Consider the following 16918-nt stretch of genomic DNA (forward strand, 5'->3'; position numbering starts at 1 on the left):
GGATCTTCTTTTCTCAGGTCATTATGTTCCTCAGCTTGCGGAGGCAATTTACGACAGGAACAAGAAGGTTACAAAAGACTCTCACATCAATCTCAAGGGTTTCATGGTATGCACTATGTACTAGTAGTACAACTAGTAAGGTTACTTGCAAGACGAGGAAGCAACATTTCTTGCGGTATAACTAAACATAAAATGTATTTGATTGGTGACTGCTTTGCAGATAGGGAACGCGGTGATCAATGAGGCAACAGACATGGTAGGACTAGTGGACTACGCATGGAGCCACGCTATAATATCGGACGAGGTCCACACCAACATCCATGGCTCGTGCCGTTTCGAAGAAGAAACCACCAACAAGACTGAACAATGCTACAACAATTTCAAAGGGTTCATGGATGCTTACTCTGATATCGACATATACAGCATCTACACTCCCGTTTGCCTATCCTCGTCTTCTACAAGAAAACCTAAAATCGTTGTGTCTCCTCGCCTCCTTACTTCGGACGTACGTTTATTCACTATTTCAATTGTACCGTTGTACTGTTATGGAACCATCATCATTCATCTTTTTTCTTTCTTTACAATTTCTTCTCAAACTTGATGACTTTTGGTGGTTTAACTTGTTCAGGACATGTGGGACACGTTGCCGGCCGGGTACGATCCATGCACTGAAGGCTATGCGGAAAATTATTTTAACCGGAAAGATGTGCAGGTCGCACTCCATGCCAACGTAACAAACCTTCCTTATCCGTACAGTCCTTGCAGGTTAGTCCTAATTACGTTGCGTATATATATATATATATATATATATAGTAGTATAGTACTAATTAACATTTTAGTTTGATCATGTTTTCTAATAACAAAGTGTACATATACGTGTGTGTACGTGTGATTCAGCGACGTCATAAGGAAATGGAATGATGCTCCATCCACCATGATTCCCATCATCCAGAAGCTTTTGACGGGTGGCCTCCGCATCTGGATCTATAGGTATCTACTCTTTTGAATATTAATTGTTAACCATTCTGCGTATTGTCAATTAAGTTTAACTTGATTGGGTTCAATGTTGGTTATAAATTATAATAGCGGAGATACGGATGGTAGAGTTCCAGTAACATCAACGCGTTACAGCATAAAAAAGATGGGACTAAAGGTGGAGTTACCGTGGAGGTCATGGTTCGACAAGAGTCAAGTAGCTGGATGGGTTGAGACTTATGCCGGAGGACTAACTTTTGTCACGGTGAGAGGAGCCGGTCACCAGGTTCCGGCCTTTGCTCCGTCGCAATCTCTCTCCTTATTCTCCCACTTCCTTTCTTCAGTCCCCTTGCCTCCAAAACGTTTCTGATGATCAACTAAAAACGCCAAGTCATGGCAAGTTGTTGTTGTTTTGGAACCTTTGGTACTTTTACACATGCAATTGATTTGATAACTTTCAATTCATGATGAATAAACGATTTTCATTTTCGTTATCAAATTTCACTAAATATATATATATTTATTTGCGTCTGTTACGTTAATTTTTGAGACTCATATTATTGTTTTCACTGAATAATTAAAAAGAACGTACGAAAAAAAAAGAAAAAAAAAGGGAACGTATAAAAGTAATAATAAAACAAAATATGGGAGAAACGAACGGGCCCTTAGCTTTGAGGCCCATTGAGATGAAATGGATCCCAGCCATCGAGGGATGGTTTAGGCCAGGCGAGTCAAGTCGAGTCGAATCACTGTTGTAATCTTGCAAAGAAAACTGAAGCACCTGCGAGACTCCTCTGCTTCTCGGATTCAAATGGCGTTTGCGAAAATTGCGTTCCTTTTCAACAAATTTCAGCAGGTGAAATAATACTCTTTACTACTTTTTTGTTGAAAATTTCTCTTTGGTATGGGTTTTTACATGTTGGGTATGACGAAAGGTCGAGTCTTGTGTAGGATTTAGTCTTTCACTAAAAGAAAAGATGCTTACTTTGAATTAGCTCTGTTTTTAGCTTTTAGCTCATGTGAGTACTACTATGAAGCTCTCTAAATCTCAACGATTCGCTTTCTGTCGGTAAATGTAGTTTTTAAGTTTCTCTATGAACAGTTTTATGTTAATCTGAGAGGTTTCGATGTAAAATAGTGTGACTGAAAATCTCAATCTGCCCCAAGTTTTAACCTCCTTTTGATCTGAAAGTGCTGAGATCTTATCTGGTTTCTTTCTTTGTGAGGATTCCAGGGTGTTGGTGTTCTAGCAAAGAGTCCCACGTTTGCTAAGAATCCAAACCAACTACAGTTTGAAGCCGACATTAACAAACTGTTTATGTTTACAAGGTTGGTAATGATGAAGAGTTTCTGTTTATAAGCTCAGTGTTAGTGTCCTCGCAACTGTTATAGTTTTCCTTAGGTTATATTGCTCACTAATATTTTCTTTACTATAGCTATAACCGTTTGGGGCGAGATGCTGAGGAGGCTGATGCAGAAGAGATCATCGAGATTGCCAGTAAAGCCACATTATCTGAGCAACAGAAGCAAGTTCAGGAGAACATTCACTACCAAGTCGAAAACTTCTGTTCTTCAATGGACGAGATTCTTCTTACCCATATAGACAAGGCAAAGGAGCTACATGAGTCAGGTTCAGAATCGAGAATGGAGAACAAAGTTCCAACTGCAGATAAGCCCAGTGAGTCCATGATGACTTGTGTAGTGAACTAATAAAACTCTCGAGTTCCTTATCATCTTAATCATATCTCTCTGATTCTTCTTCAGCACAGTTGTTACTGAGACTAGACCTTTGAAACTCGTTGAAGTCTCACGTCGGTTAAAGGATCGAATTGGGTACACCCTTGACATCAGACCATCGTTAATACCTCATAAAGAAGCGGGTCAGGGTTGTTTCATTGAAGGTGAAGCAGATGTGGGAGCTGTCTTGGCCTTTTACCCTGGTGTGATTTACTCTCCTGCATTCTACAGATACATTCCTGGGTATCCAAATGTCGATGCACAGAACTCATATCTGATTACTAGGTATGATGGGACGGTAATAAACGCTCAACCTTGGGGTCGTGGAGGAGACTCACGGGAAGTATGGGGTCGTGGAGGAGACTCACGGGAAGTATGGAACAGCTCTTTTACAACTCCTGAGATCATAGCTGACGTTAAAACTGTGGATAACCTTACAGACAAGGTATTGAAGATGCAGAGTGAGCCGCTTGAAGGTTCAGCGGTTATCGAAATGCGAAACCCGTTGGCGTTTGGTCATTTCACCAACCACCCTGGTAAAGACATGGATCCTAATGTCATGATTTACCCGTACGACTTCCCTTTGTCAGAGACAGAGATGCGAGCTTACATTCCGAATGTAGCTTTCGGGAACACAGGAGATGTAAAGATGAGGAGATCTGGAAGCTTCTTGTCTAGGACAGAGAATCATAGCAGTTTGGATGTTCCTGTACTGAAGACACTTGTTCTAGTGGCTACAAGAGCGTTGTGCAATGAGGAACTGATGCTGAATTACAGGCTGAGCAATTCTGAGAGAATGCCAGATTGGTATACTCCGGTTGATGAAGATGAAGAAGATCTTAGGAGATTGAGCTAATGTATCCTGTTTTCATTTTGTTTCTCTGATTTCTTGGGAACTAGTTTCAATATAAAGGATACAATTGCAAGGGGGCTTTAATCTAAATACAATAAAACAATCAATAAACAAAAGGTTATGTCTTCTCTCAAAATCAAAAAAGTTACAACAAATCTAGGAGGAAGAAACGGGACTTGAAGATGTTGAATTACTCCTAAATCCTAGACTTTGTCCGCGTCACATCTCTTCTTCCTCTTCTCTGAATGGCTCAGTTGCCGAAGAAGCCAGGACCAGCACGAGAAAGCAATTCTTGGCCTGCGTCTTTTCCCATCTTCACCATGTCTTCATACACATATGGACCTTTTCTTGAGGTCTCAAGAACTGACACAAAGATGGAATATATGAGAAACGAATGAGGTTTTTTCAATGGGTGTTTATCCTCTCATGTGTTAATGTAGCATTGTTTACGTACCTTTAGTACCGTCAGGGGAAGCAACCAATCCTCTGAAAAAACAGTTGCCTTCTTCGTCTTTGGCAGCGTATCCAGCAATTGGAGTACGGCATGAGCCATCTAACGTTTCAAGAAACGCTCTCTCGCATGAAACTGCTAGTCTTGTTTCCTCGTGGTTCAATGAGGCTAAGTAAGTTGCCTACAAATGTAAAACACCAGTCGGATCATATATTCATTCGCAATATATCATAGATTCAAATCCAAAGGTCCCATAAAGTGAAACATATCACATAGAGTAAATTCAAGAGAGCTTAACATACCATTTTATCATCATCGGTTCTACAGGCAATTCCAATAGCTCCTTGAGCAACAGCTGGAAGCATTTCATCGAGAGATAAGATAGATGCAACGTTCTCTGTCATACTCAATCTCTTAAGACCAGCTAGTGCTAATAGAGTTGCATGGACCTTTCCTCCTTGAAGCTTCGAGAGTCTTGTCTGCACATTACCCCTAAAGTTTTCCTCAACCTGCATAGGCAATAAACACATCAATCAACAATTGAAAGAAAAATACAAACTGATCCAAAAGAAATGGCGGCACTCTCTATGTTGTGAAAACTTACATGTAGTGCAGGATACTTGTGGAGAATCTGTGATTTCCTCCTGAGAGAAGCTGTGCCCACAACGCTTCCAGCTGGAAGCTCAGCTAAAGAAGCCGCAGTCAGACAAATAAACGCATCCCTAACATCCTCACGCACAAGGTTACAAGGTAAAATCGTTTTTTCAGGTAAGTAAGTTGGGACATCTTTCATTGAGTGAACAGCTATGTCAATATGACCGTTAATTAAGGCCTCGTCTATTTCTTTGGTGAAAAGTCCTTTCCCACCAATATCAGCAAGCGGTTGAGATAGAATCTTGTCACCGGTCGTTTTAATGATCTCAATGTGAATAGCTCCTTCTTCAACGAGTTCTGGATGTTTCGACTTGAGCTTTTCTCGTGTCTCGTATGCTTGAGCAAGTGCTAGAGGACTGTCCTACACAGTGAGATAGTATATAAGCAGAACAACCAAGAAAGATAAGACGCATCATAAGTTCAAACTCATTCACCATTAATAACATCTGGCTACTGAACTTACATCAATGAGTACACAAAAACCTGATCTTTTCAATCAGAAACCAAAAGCACCATTTCTCATAAAATTTTACACTATATATACAAAGACATTGTTTACAATAACTCCAACAAAACCAAGAAAACGGATCCGACAAGAGGATCAGTCAACTCAAGATCGATACTTGGAATCGGAATTAAGGAAACGAAGGTCAAACCAATAGCATTAAGGAGCTCATAGACTCAAGAGAGTTAATGGAATCTACAGAGATCAGTAATGAAGGAGAGAAATTTACCTTCCCCTAGTGCCAATTCTGATGATAGCAGTACGGGTCTTCTGTTCAACAGCGACACAAGCTTTGACGAACCCAGAAGAAGAAGAGCTCTGTTTCCGGCGACATTGAGTTAAAGCTGGAGAGGTGATTTGAGGAAGAGAGAATCCAATAGCGGAGACAGAACCAAGGGAGCAGGAGTTGACCCGAGAAGAAGGTTGACGCGTGAGAACAACCTTGTGAGCTTGACAGAGAGATGAAGTAGCAATATCCATGGATTCAAGGTGAAGCAAAAGAGGTGAAAGTGAGAGATTTTGGAATCGTTGGATAGATTTAGAGGGAAAACAAATGAAAAGAGAGATCAGAAAAATATTTAGCTTCAAAATGAGAAGAGTTGATGTGAAAATCTCAGCTCTCACCTCTATGAGAAGATATTGGATAGGATAATTAGATTTTAGAGGTTTAATCTTCTACAAGTGACTTCCACTAGATTATAGTGTTCTGCTACCTTTATCACCGTAGATTGTAATCTTTATTGGGCCGACAATTAAGTATTATTATGGGCTTAGCCCAAGTCGATCTATGCGGTTCAAGCGTGGAATCAACGCGCCGTCACCGTCAACAAAATTGGGAATTAAATATAAAAATTAGGGCAAGAGAGATAAAGATCGAATTGAAAAAACAGATCGGAATCGTCTAGAAAGAGAGAGAGAGAGGATGTCGTATCTTCTACCGCATCTACACTCCGGCTGGGCCGTGGATCAGGCGATTCTTGCCGAGGAAGAGCGTCTCGTCGTCATTCGTTTCGGTCACGACTGGGATGAGACTTGTATGCAGGTCTGTGAAACGTTTCTTCCTCTTTACCTTTTTTTCTAAAGCTCGATTATATGTTTTGATTCGATTTGTAGTTCCTAGTTTTCGATTTGGATCCTTTAGTACTGGAAAATTGCGATATTTTGTGGTGATTGTTTGAAATTTTTAGCCATTCTTGTGTTCTTTAGCTCGATTCTGATGTAAATTAGGGTTTCACTAGTAATCTTAACCTTTAGAGTTGTTTCGCCTCGTTTTGTTTTTGTGCTGATTCGGTGATTTTGATTGTTTGCAACTTCAGAGCCATTCGTGTTTCTGATAACAAAGTTGTGGTCTCTGGTTTTGATTCTGTGATTTTTGGTTTTTTATTTGTGTAGATGGATGAGGTGCTTGCTTCTGTTGCTGAGACGATAAAGAACTTTGCAGTCATTTACCTTGTGGACATCACTGAGGTTCCAGACTTCAACACAATGTACGAGCTGTATGATCCTTCAACGGTCATGTTCTTCTTCAGGAACAAACACATCATGATCGATCTTGGAACTGGTAACAACAACAAGATCAACTGGGCACTCAAGGATAAACAAGAGTTCATTGATATCATCGAAACCGTCTACCGTGGTGCAAGGAAAGGTCGTGGGTTGGTGATTGCTCCAAAAGATTACTCCACCAAGTACCGCTACTAACCGGGCTTTAGTTTGTTTAAAACCATTGAGTCTTCTATTGATTCTGGTCAGCTGAAATATCCCATGAACTGGTTTCATATATATATATGCTTTGATTCTGGTGTTTTTCGCTTGCTGTTTCGGTTGTTCTCCATTTTATGTATGTAACTACTTGCTTCGAACATAATTCAGTTAAATGAAACTTGGAAGCCGATCTTGGGTTTATGTATATGCTTCTTGATTTTAACCCCAGCTAACCAAATTTCCAATTTTGTTTATATAACATATACGAAAATGATTCTTCTAAAATTGAAAGATTAAAAGATTGTATACACTTTGAGATAAATATTTTATTTAACAGTTAAGAATTTTATTAAAATCAGATTAGTGAAATGAAAATAAAAACTCTGAAAAGTCCATTATGTAGAAATAAATGGGTTTGGGCTAAAGTGTAGCCTTTAAAAAGGAAGCCTCTTTTGTCGGCTTGTGATCGCAAAGCACTCAGCTGATTCTTTGGAAAGAAGCTCCGCTGAATTTTCCTCTTTTGCTCCCATTTCTTTTTTTTTTCCTCCTTCGCCTTCACACAGTTTTTAGGGTTCGCAACTTTGATTCGGATCGAGAACACCAAGAAGAAGAAGAAGAAGAAGCCGAATCATCAATCATGTCAAGGCAAGTCGCAAGGCTTATCGGATCTCTCTCATCGAAAGCTCGCCGTTGTTCTACCGGCGGCTCTGAGGTTTTCCCGTCATGCCACCAGTCTCTCACTTCGTTGACCCAATCTCGCTCTTTCGCGTCGGATCCTCATCCTCCTGCGGCTGTCTTCGTTGACAAAAACACACGTGTCCTCTGTCAAGGCATCACCGGGAAGAACGGCACTTTCCACACTGAACAAGCCATTGAATACGGCACCAAAATGGTAAATATCATCATTCCCTTTTTTTATCTTCTCCGAATTAGGTCTTCCGATTACCATTAGATCTTGGAGATGAGATTGCTTTAAAGCAAAAGTGGCTTTGCTAATTTAGCTTGTGTGTGTGTGTGTTTATTTTTGTTATAGGTTGCAGGAGTAACACCAAAGAAGGGTGGAACAGAACACTTAGGTCTCCCAGTTTTCAACTCTGTTGCTGAAGCTAAGGCTGAGACGAAAGCCAATGCCTCTGTGATTTATGTACCTGCTCCTTTTGCTGCTGCTGCTATTATGGAGGGTATTGAGGCTGAGTTAGATCTTATTGTGTGTATTACCGAAGGAATCCCTCAACATGACATGGTACATATTAGTATCATCTATCATGCCTTCGTTTTGCATACTCATGTAATTATTACTTGTGCTTCTCTCTCTGACTTGGAACTTGTGCTTTTTTCGGATTTAGGTACGTGTAAAGCATGCTCTTAACGGTCAATCAAAAACTAGGCTGATTGGTCCAAACTGCCCTGGGATTATCAAGCCTGGTGAATGCAAGATTGGAATTATGCCTGGATACATCCACAAGCCTGGCAAGATTGGAATTGTCTCGCGATCTGGAACCTTGACATATGAAGCTGTAAGGTCTTTTTTTATGTTTTATGATTTGTTCTCTGTCTCCGTTACGGAAGGTTGAACATAAAGATTGTTTTTTTCACTAATGGAACTTTTGGTTCAGGACTTTGATATGAGGCCTTGTTTTTCTTAGGATTTCTAAATGTAGTTTTCGTTTTAACTTCCATGCAGGTTTTCCAAACAACTGCAGTGGGTCTAGGCCAGTCTACTTGTGTAGGAATTGGTGGGGATCCCTTTAACGGGACAAACTTTGTTGACTGCCTTGAGAAATTCTTTGTTGATCCTCAAACAGAAGGTAATGTTTGTGATCTCGAGTTATCTTAATTCTTGTTCATGGTTCTCCGAAATGATCTTTTCGTCTAGATAGATTTACTTTAAAGATCATTTAGTAGCTAGACTACATGTTTACCTAGTCTCTTTAGGCTACAAGATTCTTATTTTAGAAGGCTTCACTTCTGTTAGTTCCTCTCTTTTCTTAGTGTATATAGTAGCTCACTTGAAAAACTAAGAAATGGCTGGCGGTTTCAGGTATTGTTCTCATTGGAGAGATCGGAGGCACTGCAGAAGAAGATGCTGCAGCATTGATAAAGGTAAGAAAACCATTGTGAATCTCTTTCAACTTGGTTTCATCTCTCTCTATCTTCATTTGTATAAGTAAAATTCAATTTTTGGTTTTTGGTTAATATAAACAGGCGAGTGGTACTGAGAAGCCTGTTGTTGCTTTTATTGCTGGACTTACTGCACCACCTGGTCGTCGAATGGGTCATGCTGGAGGTATTTCGATAAGCCATCTAACTCTGTGAATCGGAATTGCTACTTTTGGTCTGTTGCTCTCACTCACTCCTCTGGTTTTTGTTTGTTGCAGCCATTGTTTCAGGTGGTAAAGGTACGGCTCAGGACAAAATTAAGAGTTTGAATGATGCCGGAGTGAAGGTTGTTGAATCTCCAGCTAAGATTGGATCGGCCATGTATGAGCTCTTTCAAGAAAGAGGTCTTTTGAAGCAGTGAAGTGAATTTCACTAGCTCTCTCTTCTTTTTTTTTTCTTTCCCATTTTGAAACCTACCAGAAAAAAGAAAAGAAAAAAACCCTAATTCCACGCCATTGATGGCTGTACACTCTTTCGGGGTTTGTTTTGCTAAATTGATATGATTTTTTTTCCAATTGAAGAAGAGTGATAATCAAAAGATTTGATAATGAGAAGATATTCATATCTTAAATCGGTTGCGTTACACTGTCTAATGATATCATCCATTACAAGAAACAAAAGTAAAGCAATGTGTCTTTATACATCTCTTACTGACCTAAATAATCACAAATAGATTTTTGGACTCAACTGAAGTAAAATTATGATTTACAGTCAGCTTATACTGCTAACTCTGCACAACAAACCCATCAAAATTGTTCTAGACGGAACCTTTAAACCATTCATGTTTCTTAGCCTAATTTAGTTGAAGTGTTTAACCTTTACCTAAAAAAATTAAATATGAAAATCTTAAAAACAAAAACAATGAGAGTCTTCAGTATAATCATAGTCAACATCGAGGAGACTCATCCGAGTTCCAATTAGCTGTAACATTCCATAGATCTTCTCGGAGTGAAAATTCGTTTTGTCATGAGCTACGAATCTATGTGGTGTTTCATTCAATTCAATTATACTGTGTCCTGCAATTTTCTTCACTCCTTTCTTCTCCATTGCTTCTCTCATAGACCGAGCTGCACCAAACCGCTTGTTGATCGCATAAACGTTTGCTAGCCCGACATATCGCCCATCATTATGCGGTTGCAACTCAAGAAGCTTCTTTCCAACTGTTTCCGCAAGCTCAAAGTTTCCATGGTTTATACACCCGTTAAGCAAAGCACCCAACATTGCACCTGTCGGTTTCACCGGCATTTCAGATATAAAACCATGTGCGTCTTTAACCAAACCAGCTCTAGAAAGCACGTCAACCATACAAGCATAATGCTCGCTCTTTGGTTCAGCTCCGCTTTCCTTAAGACTAGCGAACAAGTACCACGCTTCTTTCACTAAACCACCATGGGAACAAGCAGCAAGCAAGCACAAGTATGTTATCTCGTCAGGGTTAATCTTAGACACTTGCATTTTGTGAAACAGTTGGAGTGACTCTCTAATGAACCCGTGACTGGCAAGTCCTCCAATCATAGCGTTCCACATCAATGCATCCCTTTCCTCAACGAGTGCTCTACAAAACACTCCCCAAGCATCTCCTATAGAGCCGCACTTAGCATACATATCAATAAGAGACGTCTGCAATATAACTGTTAAGGGCAAATGCTCGTCGAGTATATACCGATGTACAGTCTTCCCTCGATTTAACGCACCCAAGTGAGCACAAGCGCACAAAACACTAACCATAGTGACTTCATTAGCCTTTGATGAACCAACTCTCATCAACTGATCAAAAATCTCCAATGCTTCGTTGTATTCACCGCTTTTAACATACCCATCGATCATAGAACTCCAAGACACAACATCTCTCTTAGTCATCTCATCAAACACCTGTCTTGCCGAAACAACATCCCCACACTTGGCATACACATTTAAAATAGCGTTCCAAGTGACCAAGTTTTTCACAGGCATTTCATCGAACAGCTTGCGCGCAGAAGCTCTGTCTCGGAACGAACCATACATATGGAAAAGAGTATTACATATAAACAAATCCCACTGAAACCCAGTTTTAGCGACGGTGCAATGCAAAGACCCACCGAGTCTTCTGTTGAAAAGACGAGAACTTGACTTCAAGAGAACCGGATAAGTCATATGATCAGGTGAGTACCCAGACCTCAACATCTGGACATAGACGCGGATCGATTTCTCGGGGCTTCTGCTGTTGGAGAAGCCTCGTATTACTAGATTCCAGCCGTAGTTTGGAGGATTAGATAGATTTGACAAGAATCTGTAAGCGTAATTGACGTCCTCTGAAGAAGACAGAGTTTGAGAAACAAAAGGCTCTTCCTCGGAGAGACCGAGTGTGATCAAGAGGGCGTGTGTTTTGTACAGCTCCGACATTGATTTGCATCGGTGACGCAGAATCGAGTTCGCAAAGAGAGACGATGATGATTTCAACATTCACCTCCACTTTACACTTTTACAATGGCGCTTCGAAAAATTTCTAACTTTTCAATTTGGTTTGAATCATCCAATCGGTTGTTTTTTAATAACTATGAGGACCCGCCCGACGTGCGGCTACAAAATTTTATAAATTAAATTAAATTTAATAAAAATAAAATTTGTTGTATGTTATTTATAAAATTTACTTTTGTTAAAATATACTTATTTATATCGATTTACAAATCTTTTATGTATGTTACTATTAAAAGTGTTTTTTTATACACCTAAATATACTTTATGTTACAAATATATTCTTTATCACCACCTAGAAAATGTCTATATGAACATACTAAGTCAACTATTTACTTTCGCTTTTGCATAGTTTTTTATTACTAAAACTGTAGGCTCAAAAAATATTTTAAATAAAAAATATATTACATAATATACTAATCAATTATGTATCATCACAATAATGTATGACCACTATGGAGAGAACCTCGGCTCCACCCTCATCATATTATCGAGAGAACTTGTGTCCAACCTCCTCCACTATAGAGAGAACCTTGGCTTTGCCTTCCTCCCTTAGGGAGATAACTTTACGTCCAACCTCCTCCACCCTCCTCCCCTGGGGAGATAACCTTGTGTCCAACCTTCTCCACCATAGAGAAAACCTCGGCTTTGTCCTCCTCCTGTGTGGAGATAACATGTTCAAGTCTTTTTGCTATCTCAAAATGGCTTGCTCCGAACCTCTGACAAACAATGAAAGTAAAAACATTTTTCTAACGTTACAAATCTTTTGATAATAACTAATGTTAAATTTCCCAATGTATTCGTGGAAGGGTCTTTGACACACCATGATGTAGCCTCTGTCTCTGTAATGCCTCAACCACCACCTTGCTTAGTGAGCCATGTCCACTCTCAGTCCATGGGTCTACCTTCCTAAATGGGCCTTACATCTATTCCCGGCCTGTGGACCCACCCATATTCGATGGCCGGTTTGTTACATCTGGGGGCCTTAAAAACTTGTTTACCACCCTACAAATCAACAAATGATCTTTTTCTGTGTTTCATCCTCACTCGCACAGTTCCGACAATCACTTCTAGGAAGGTCACCCATCATGAAGTTCTCTCAGGATCCTTGACCGAAAAATAAGTACATTTTGGTGACATATGTGGTCAAATCAATTGTTTTAAACATTTCCGCAAACCAGGGTGTCACAGTCTTTGAGCTCCTATAGATCTATCAACAACGATAATTTATGGTTTTCCAATCTATCTATGTTTGTTGTAAGCTTGTGTTTGATTAACTTATTTTATCCATCATTAGGTTGATAAGCTTCTACTCATTATCTTTCTTTGGGATTGAATGAATAATGGTAACAATTATGTTTGCAAAAAAAAAAGGGTTTATGACCAACCAATCAATGTTGAGAAATTAGAAAAAAAACTAAATTTGACATAATTAAAGAAACAATAGAAAATTATAAGCACGATAATATATGAATTCCAAATAATTCAAAGATGAAAATACAAATTAAATAAAACAATCAAAAATACTACAATAAATTTTAAAATACAGTATTAGAAAAAAAGACGCATATATTAATCTTTTTTTGGGTCAACATATTAATCTTACCTATTCCCAACTGAAAATTTTGGTTTAAAAAAATAAGAAAAACCATTAAAGAAAATTGCCCAATTAAACAAAGTTGAAAGCAATGTTTTTGAATAAATTCTTTAAATATGAGATGATCTATGTTTATATAGAAGTGAGTATTTATAAAATTTAGAATTAATAATTAACTGTATATTTTTCTTAATCTCTATTTCTATTTTTTTTGTTTGCAAAAAAAAAAGAAGGGTTTATCACCAACCAATCAAGGTTGAGAAAATTAGAAGAAAATTAATTTGACATAATTAAAGAAAAAATAGGAAATTATAACCACGATAACATATGAATCCCAAATGATTCAAAGATGAAAATATAAATTAAATAAAACAATAAAAAATACTACAATAAATTTTAAAATACAGTATTAGGAAAAGAAGATGGATATATTAATCTTTGTTTTTTTTGTCAACATATTAATCTTACCTATTCCCAATTGAAAAAGGAGAAAATATGAGAAAATATTGGTTTAAAAAATAAGAAAAGGTTACCTTCCCATTAAAGAAAATTGCCCAATTAAACAAAGTTGAAAGCAGTGTTTTTGAATAAATTATTTAAATATAAGACGATCTATGTTTATATAGAAGTGAGTATTTACAAAATTTAGAAATAATAATTAACTTTATATTTTCCTTAATCTATTTTTCTATTTTTTGTAGAATTAATAACTTAAACTTAAAAATAAATAAATAATATTATAATTTTGAATTTTATGAAATATATATATATATATATATATATATATATATATATATGTATAATCTCCTTATAGTTATTTAGAAAAACTTTGCATTTTTTAATAAATTCTGTAATTTTTTATAATTATCTTTTCACATTATTAATATTTTTTAAAACAAAATATTTTATTTTTGTTGTAATCAAATTTCTCCTATTAAATATTAACTTTTACACATGTCAAAATCTGAGATTGATAACTTGACACATGTCAAAATCTTGCATTTTTTAATAAATTCAGTAGTTTTTTATAATTATCTTTTCACATTATTAATATTTTTTAAAACAAAATATTTTATTTTTGTTGTAATCAAATTTTTTCTATTAAATATTAACTTTTATACATGTCAAAATTTGAGATTGATAACTTGACACATGTCTAAATCTTGTTAATGGCTAACTTTCAAAACCCAACTTTATATAATAAGATGGGATAAATAAATTGTAGATTAAGTCCTCAAGTTTTTAGTTTTACAAAAAATGAACCATAGGTTTTAGTTTTTAGTTTAGTTTCCTTTTTCCATGTTTTTGTTGCACAATTAATAACACAATCGAATCTAATTTTCTCAATCAAATCTTTTAGATTTTACAGCTGTGTTGTCATCGAGAGGCTAATTAAAATTTCCTTTTTTCGTCTTCACCATCGAGACATTAATTAAGGAAATCTATGCAAAAGATTTGGAAAACGAATAGAATCTTAGGCGCACACATACACACCTCTTCACGCAACGCGTGTTCCCGTAGGCACCAAGACGTCTATATAGTATTTGAGTTCACAATGTTTTCACCTTCAGTTTCATATAATTCTTCTTCTTCTTCGTGTTTTTTCTCTCTCTCTAGAGGAAAAAAACCCTAAATTTGTTGCTGCTAAATCAAGGAAAAATCACGATGAGGCAAGCTTCGTCTTCTTCTTCTTGTAATTCAACAAGTTTAACAAACAGACTTAAGACAATCTTCAAGAAAGCTTATGAGCTTTCAGTTCTCTGTGCGATTGAGGTTTGCGTCATCTACTATGGACCAGACGGCAGACTGAAGACATGGCCTAAGGAGAAAGAGAAAGTGAAAGACATGGCTATGAGGTATAAAGAGGCGAGAAAACGCAACAAGAGCCTCAATCTTCATGAGTTCCTCGAGAAGGAGAAGGACAAGGATAAGGGGAACACGGATTTGAAGAAGAAGAAGCAGAGGAATAATGTGAAATATCCAAACTTTGATCATTACTCTCCCAAACAACTTTCTCAATTGATTCAGTCCTTAGAACGGACTCTCTCGAAACTACAAGAAAGACTTCGTTTTGTTGAGGCGAAGAAACAGAGGAACGCAAACTTGGTTCATCCGAACCAACAACCCTTGAATCCTAGCAAGTTCTCGCTGTATATGTACAACCATGAAGATGCTACCTTCTCCCAGCTCCCACTTTCTGCTTCACAATCAAACCAACTCACCAATTACCAAAATCGCTTGATGAAGCAGGAACCTTATAGTTATAGTCATAACATGTGTGTGGACAACACAAACTTTCAACATCCCTACGTCTCAACAACACAAGACTACTCACAGTTACTTCCAGTGCAAGCATCTGCAGTAAATAACTTGGGGTTGAAGAATAATCACTTGATACAGAAGCAGGAGCTTTATGGTTCTCATCATAACATGCCTATGATAAGTGATATCATCAACCACAACAACGTTCTACAACATTCTCATCTCTCAAACACAGCTCCACATGACTTCTCTTCTGATTTCCAGAACATCCCTTATGGTGAGAATGAAATGGTCGGCAACACTAACTTCTCTCAATATACGTTTTCAAGCTATGATACAACTACTCTGACATCTCTCCACACCATTCCTAACAGTCATGGTGTGGAGAGAGGTTGAAGAAGCTATTAGCTCCCATCAAGAGTTAGTCAATGGTGAAGTAGCACGAGGATCAGAGAGAGAGAGTAAAGCTGTTTCAGCGTATTCCTCCTGCTACCATTTTTTAATTTTAATTTTTGAGTATGATTATGATTGAAAAAAACAGATTTATCAATCCATGAAGATTTTGTTTTGAATTTGTATTTTATGCACATCCTATTAATCTTTAACAAAAGTTGACCAGATTGTTTCAGTTGTAATGAGTTAAATATACTAGTCGACCCGATCCAACAACAACAACCCAACAAACGAAACAAGACGCAAGTTTCCGGTCATAGGCAAATCATAAACTTTAAGTTTTTCAAAAAAAATTTAAACCACAGAAATTCGTTTGACCAAAAAAAAAACCCACAGAAATTCTATTGTATACTAATTAAGTAAATAAATTACATATCTAACACCATAAAATATCCAACAGAATAATTTTATTATTTTAGCTTTTTTTTTTTTGTCAACCATTGTACTACAATAGGCCGGCCCATTAGCCAAATTCCTATATTCGTAGGAGCCGGGACTCGATCTCGGGTGTGATGGTACCTTCTACAAATGGACTTACCTCCTGCCACTGCACTAAAGTCACTTCACTTATTATTTTAACTTTCTAAAATAGAAAATATCAAAAAATATTTTATGAATATTTTTGTTGGTCAACTGGGAATAGTATGGTTGTTGTAACATTGACCACATGAGATGCAATACTGATACTTATTTTTTTCCTACTACAATTTTATTATATGCATTTTGGGATACAAATATGAAACGCCAAGTTTTTGCCTACTTGATTTTTATGTTGACAGTAATGGGCTGTTAGTCCAAGACTCAAACAAAAAAGATTCAAGGTCCAATCGTTTGGTCTTAAACGTTTATCGTTTCTCCGGATTCTCCCCCTTAACCCCCAAATCAGACTTACACATGAACACAAATTAGTGAAACAAAAAAAACTCAATCCCTAAAACTGAAAAATCCAAAAATATATCTTTCAAAGACGAATCCATGGACGAATCCGCCGCCAAAGTAATAATTTTCTTCTCCTTATGGCTTTTTTTTTCCTTGTTTTTTCTATGTTTGTTTCTCTATTGATAGTTTCTTGCTTCACAAGTTTTAACTTTATGTAAGAAATAGATTTGAATT

At 37.4% G+C, this 16918-nt stretch overlaps 7 protein-coding genes across 7 annotated transcripts in view; 5 read left to right on the plus strand and 2 right to left on the minus strand.

Moving 5' to 3' along the window:
• Positions 1-1492, plus strand: part of LOC104769029 (serine carboxypeptidase-like 35) — a 5280-nt gene extending 3788 nt beyond the window's left edge. Inside the window, exons 4-8 of the mRNA XM_010493150.2 lie at positions 18-106; positions 221-505; positions 629-765; positions 898-990; positions 1087-1492. Of these exons, the coding sequence (XP_010491452.1) occupies positions 18-106; positions 221-505; positions 629-765; positions 898-990; positions 1087-1345 (863 nt within the window). The 3' untranslated portion in view covers positions 1346-1492. The remainder of the gene's footprint in view (positions 1-17; positions 107-220; positions 506-628; positions 766-897; positions 991-1086) is intronic.
• Positions 1668-3594, plus strand: LOC104769030. Its single transcript, XM_010493151.2, has 4 exons — positions 1668-1831; positions 2210-2304; positions 2412-2653; positions 2745-3594. The coding sequence occupies exons 1-4, from the start codon at positions 1787-1789 to the stop codon at positions 3566-3568; spliced, it is 1206 nt and encodes a 401-aa protein (XP_010491453.1). The 5' UTR covers positions 1668-1786; the 3' UTR covers positions 3569-3594.
• On the minus strand, positions 3613-5799 carry LOC104769031 (porphobilinogen deaminase, chloroplastic). Its single transcript, XM_010493152.2, has 5 exons — positions 5405-5799; positions 4621-5026; positions 4319-4525; positions 4020-4197; positions 3613-3928 (listed from the first exon to the last, which is right to left on the minus strand). Exons 1-5 carry the CDS (start codon positions 5653-5655, stop codon positions 3816-3818), a joined length of 1155 nt encoding a protein of 384 aa, XP_010491454.1. The 5' UTR covers positions 5656-5799; the 3' UTR covers positions 3613-3815.
• LOC104769032 (thioredoxin-like protein YLS8) lies at positions 6016-7084 on the plus strand. The gene is made up of 2 exons (XM_010493153.1): positions 6016-6217; positions 6568-7084. The coding sequence occupies exons 1-2, from the start codon at positions 6098-6100 to the stop codon at positions 6874-6876; spliced, it is 429 nt and encodes a 142-aa protein (XP_010491455.1). The 5' UTR covers positions 6016-6097; the 3' UTR covers positions 6877-7084.
• LOC104769033 (succinate--CoA ligase [ADP-forming] subunit alpha-1, mitochondrial) lies at positions 7511-9597 on the plus strand (the record flags this gene model as incomplete). The annotated part of the gene is given in 7 exon segments (XM_010493154.2): positions 7511-7771; positions 7913-8122; positions 8226-8396; positions 8564-8687; positions 8921-8982; positions 9085-9166; positions 9258-9597. Coding segments are annotated over 7 exon segments (1047 nt in total). The 3' UTR covers positions 9401-9597.
• Positions 9426-11516, minus strand: LOC104769034 (pentatricopeptide repeat-containing protein At5g08305-like). The gene has a single exon (XM_010493155.2). It carries the CDS (start codon positions 11479-11481, stop codon positions 9886-9888), a length of 1596 nt encoding a protein of 531 aa, XP_010491457.1. The 5' UTR covers positions 11482-11516; the 3' UTR covers positions 9426-9885.
• LOC104772165 (agamous-like MADS-box protein AGL75) lies at positions 14756-15459 on the plus strand. Its single transcript, XM_019242210.1, is given in 3 exon segments — positions 14756-14975; positions 15126-15310; positions 15313-15459. Coding segments are annotated over 3 exon segments (552 nt in total).

This window comes from Camelina sativa, chromosome 20, assembly GCF_000633955.1.
Source record: "Camelina sativa cultivar DH55 chromosome 20, Cs, whole genome shotgun sequence".
Lineage (NCBI taxonomy): Eukaryota > Viridiplantae > Streptophyta > Magnoliopsida > Brassicales > Brassicaceae > Camelina > Camelina sativa.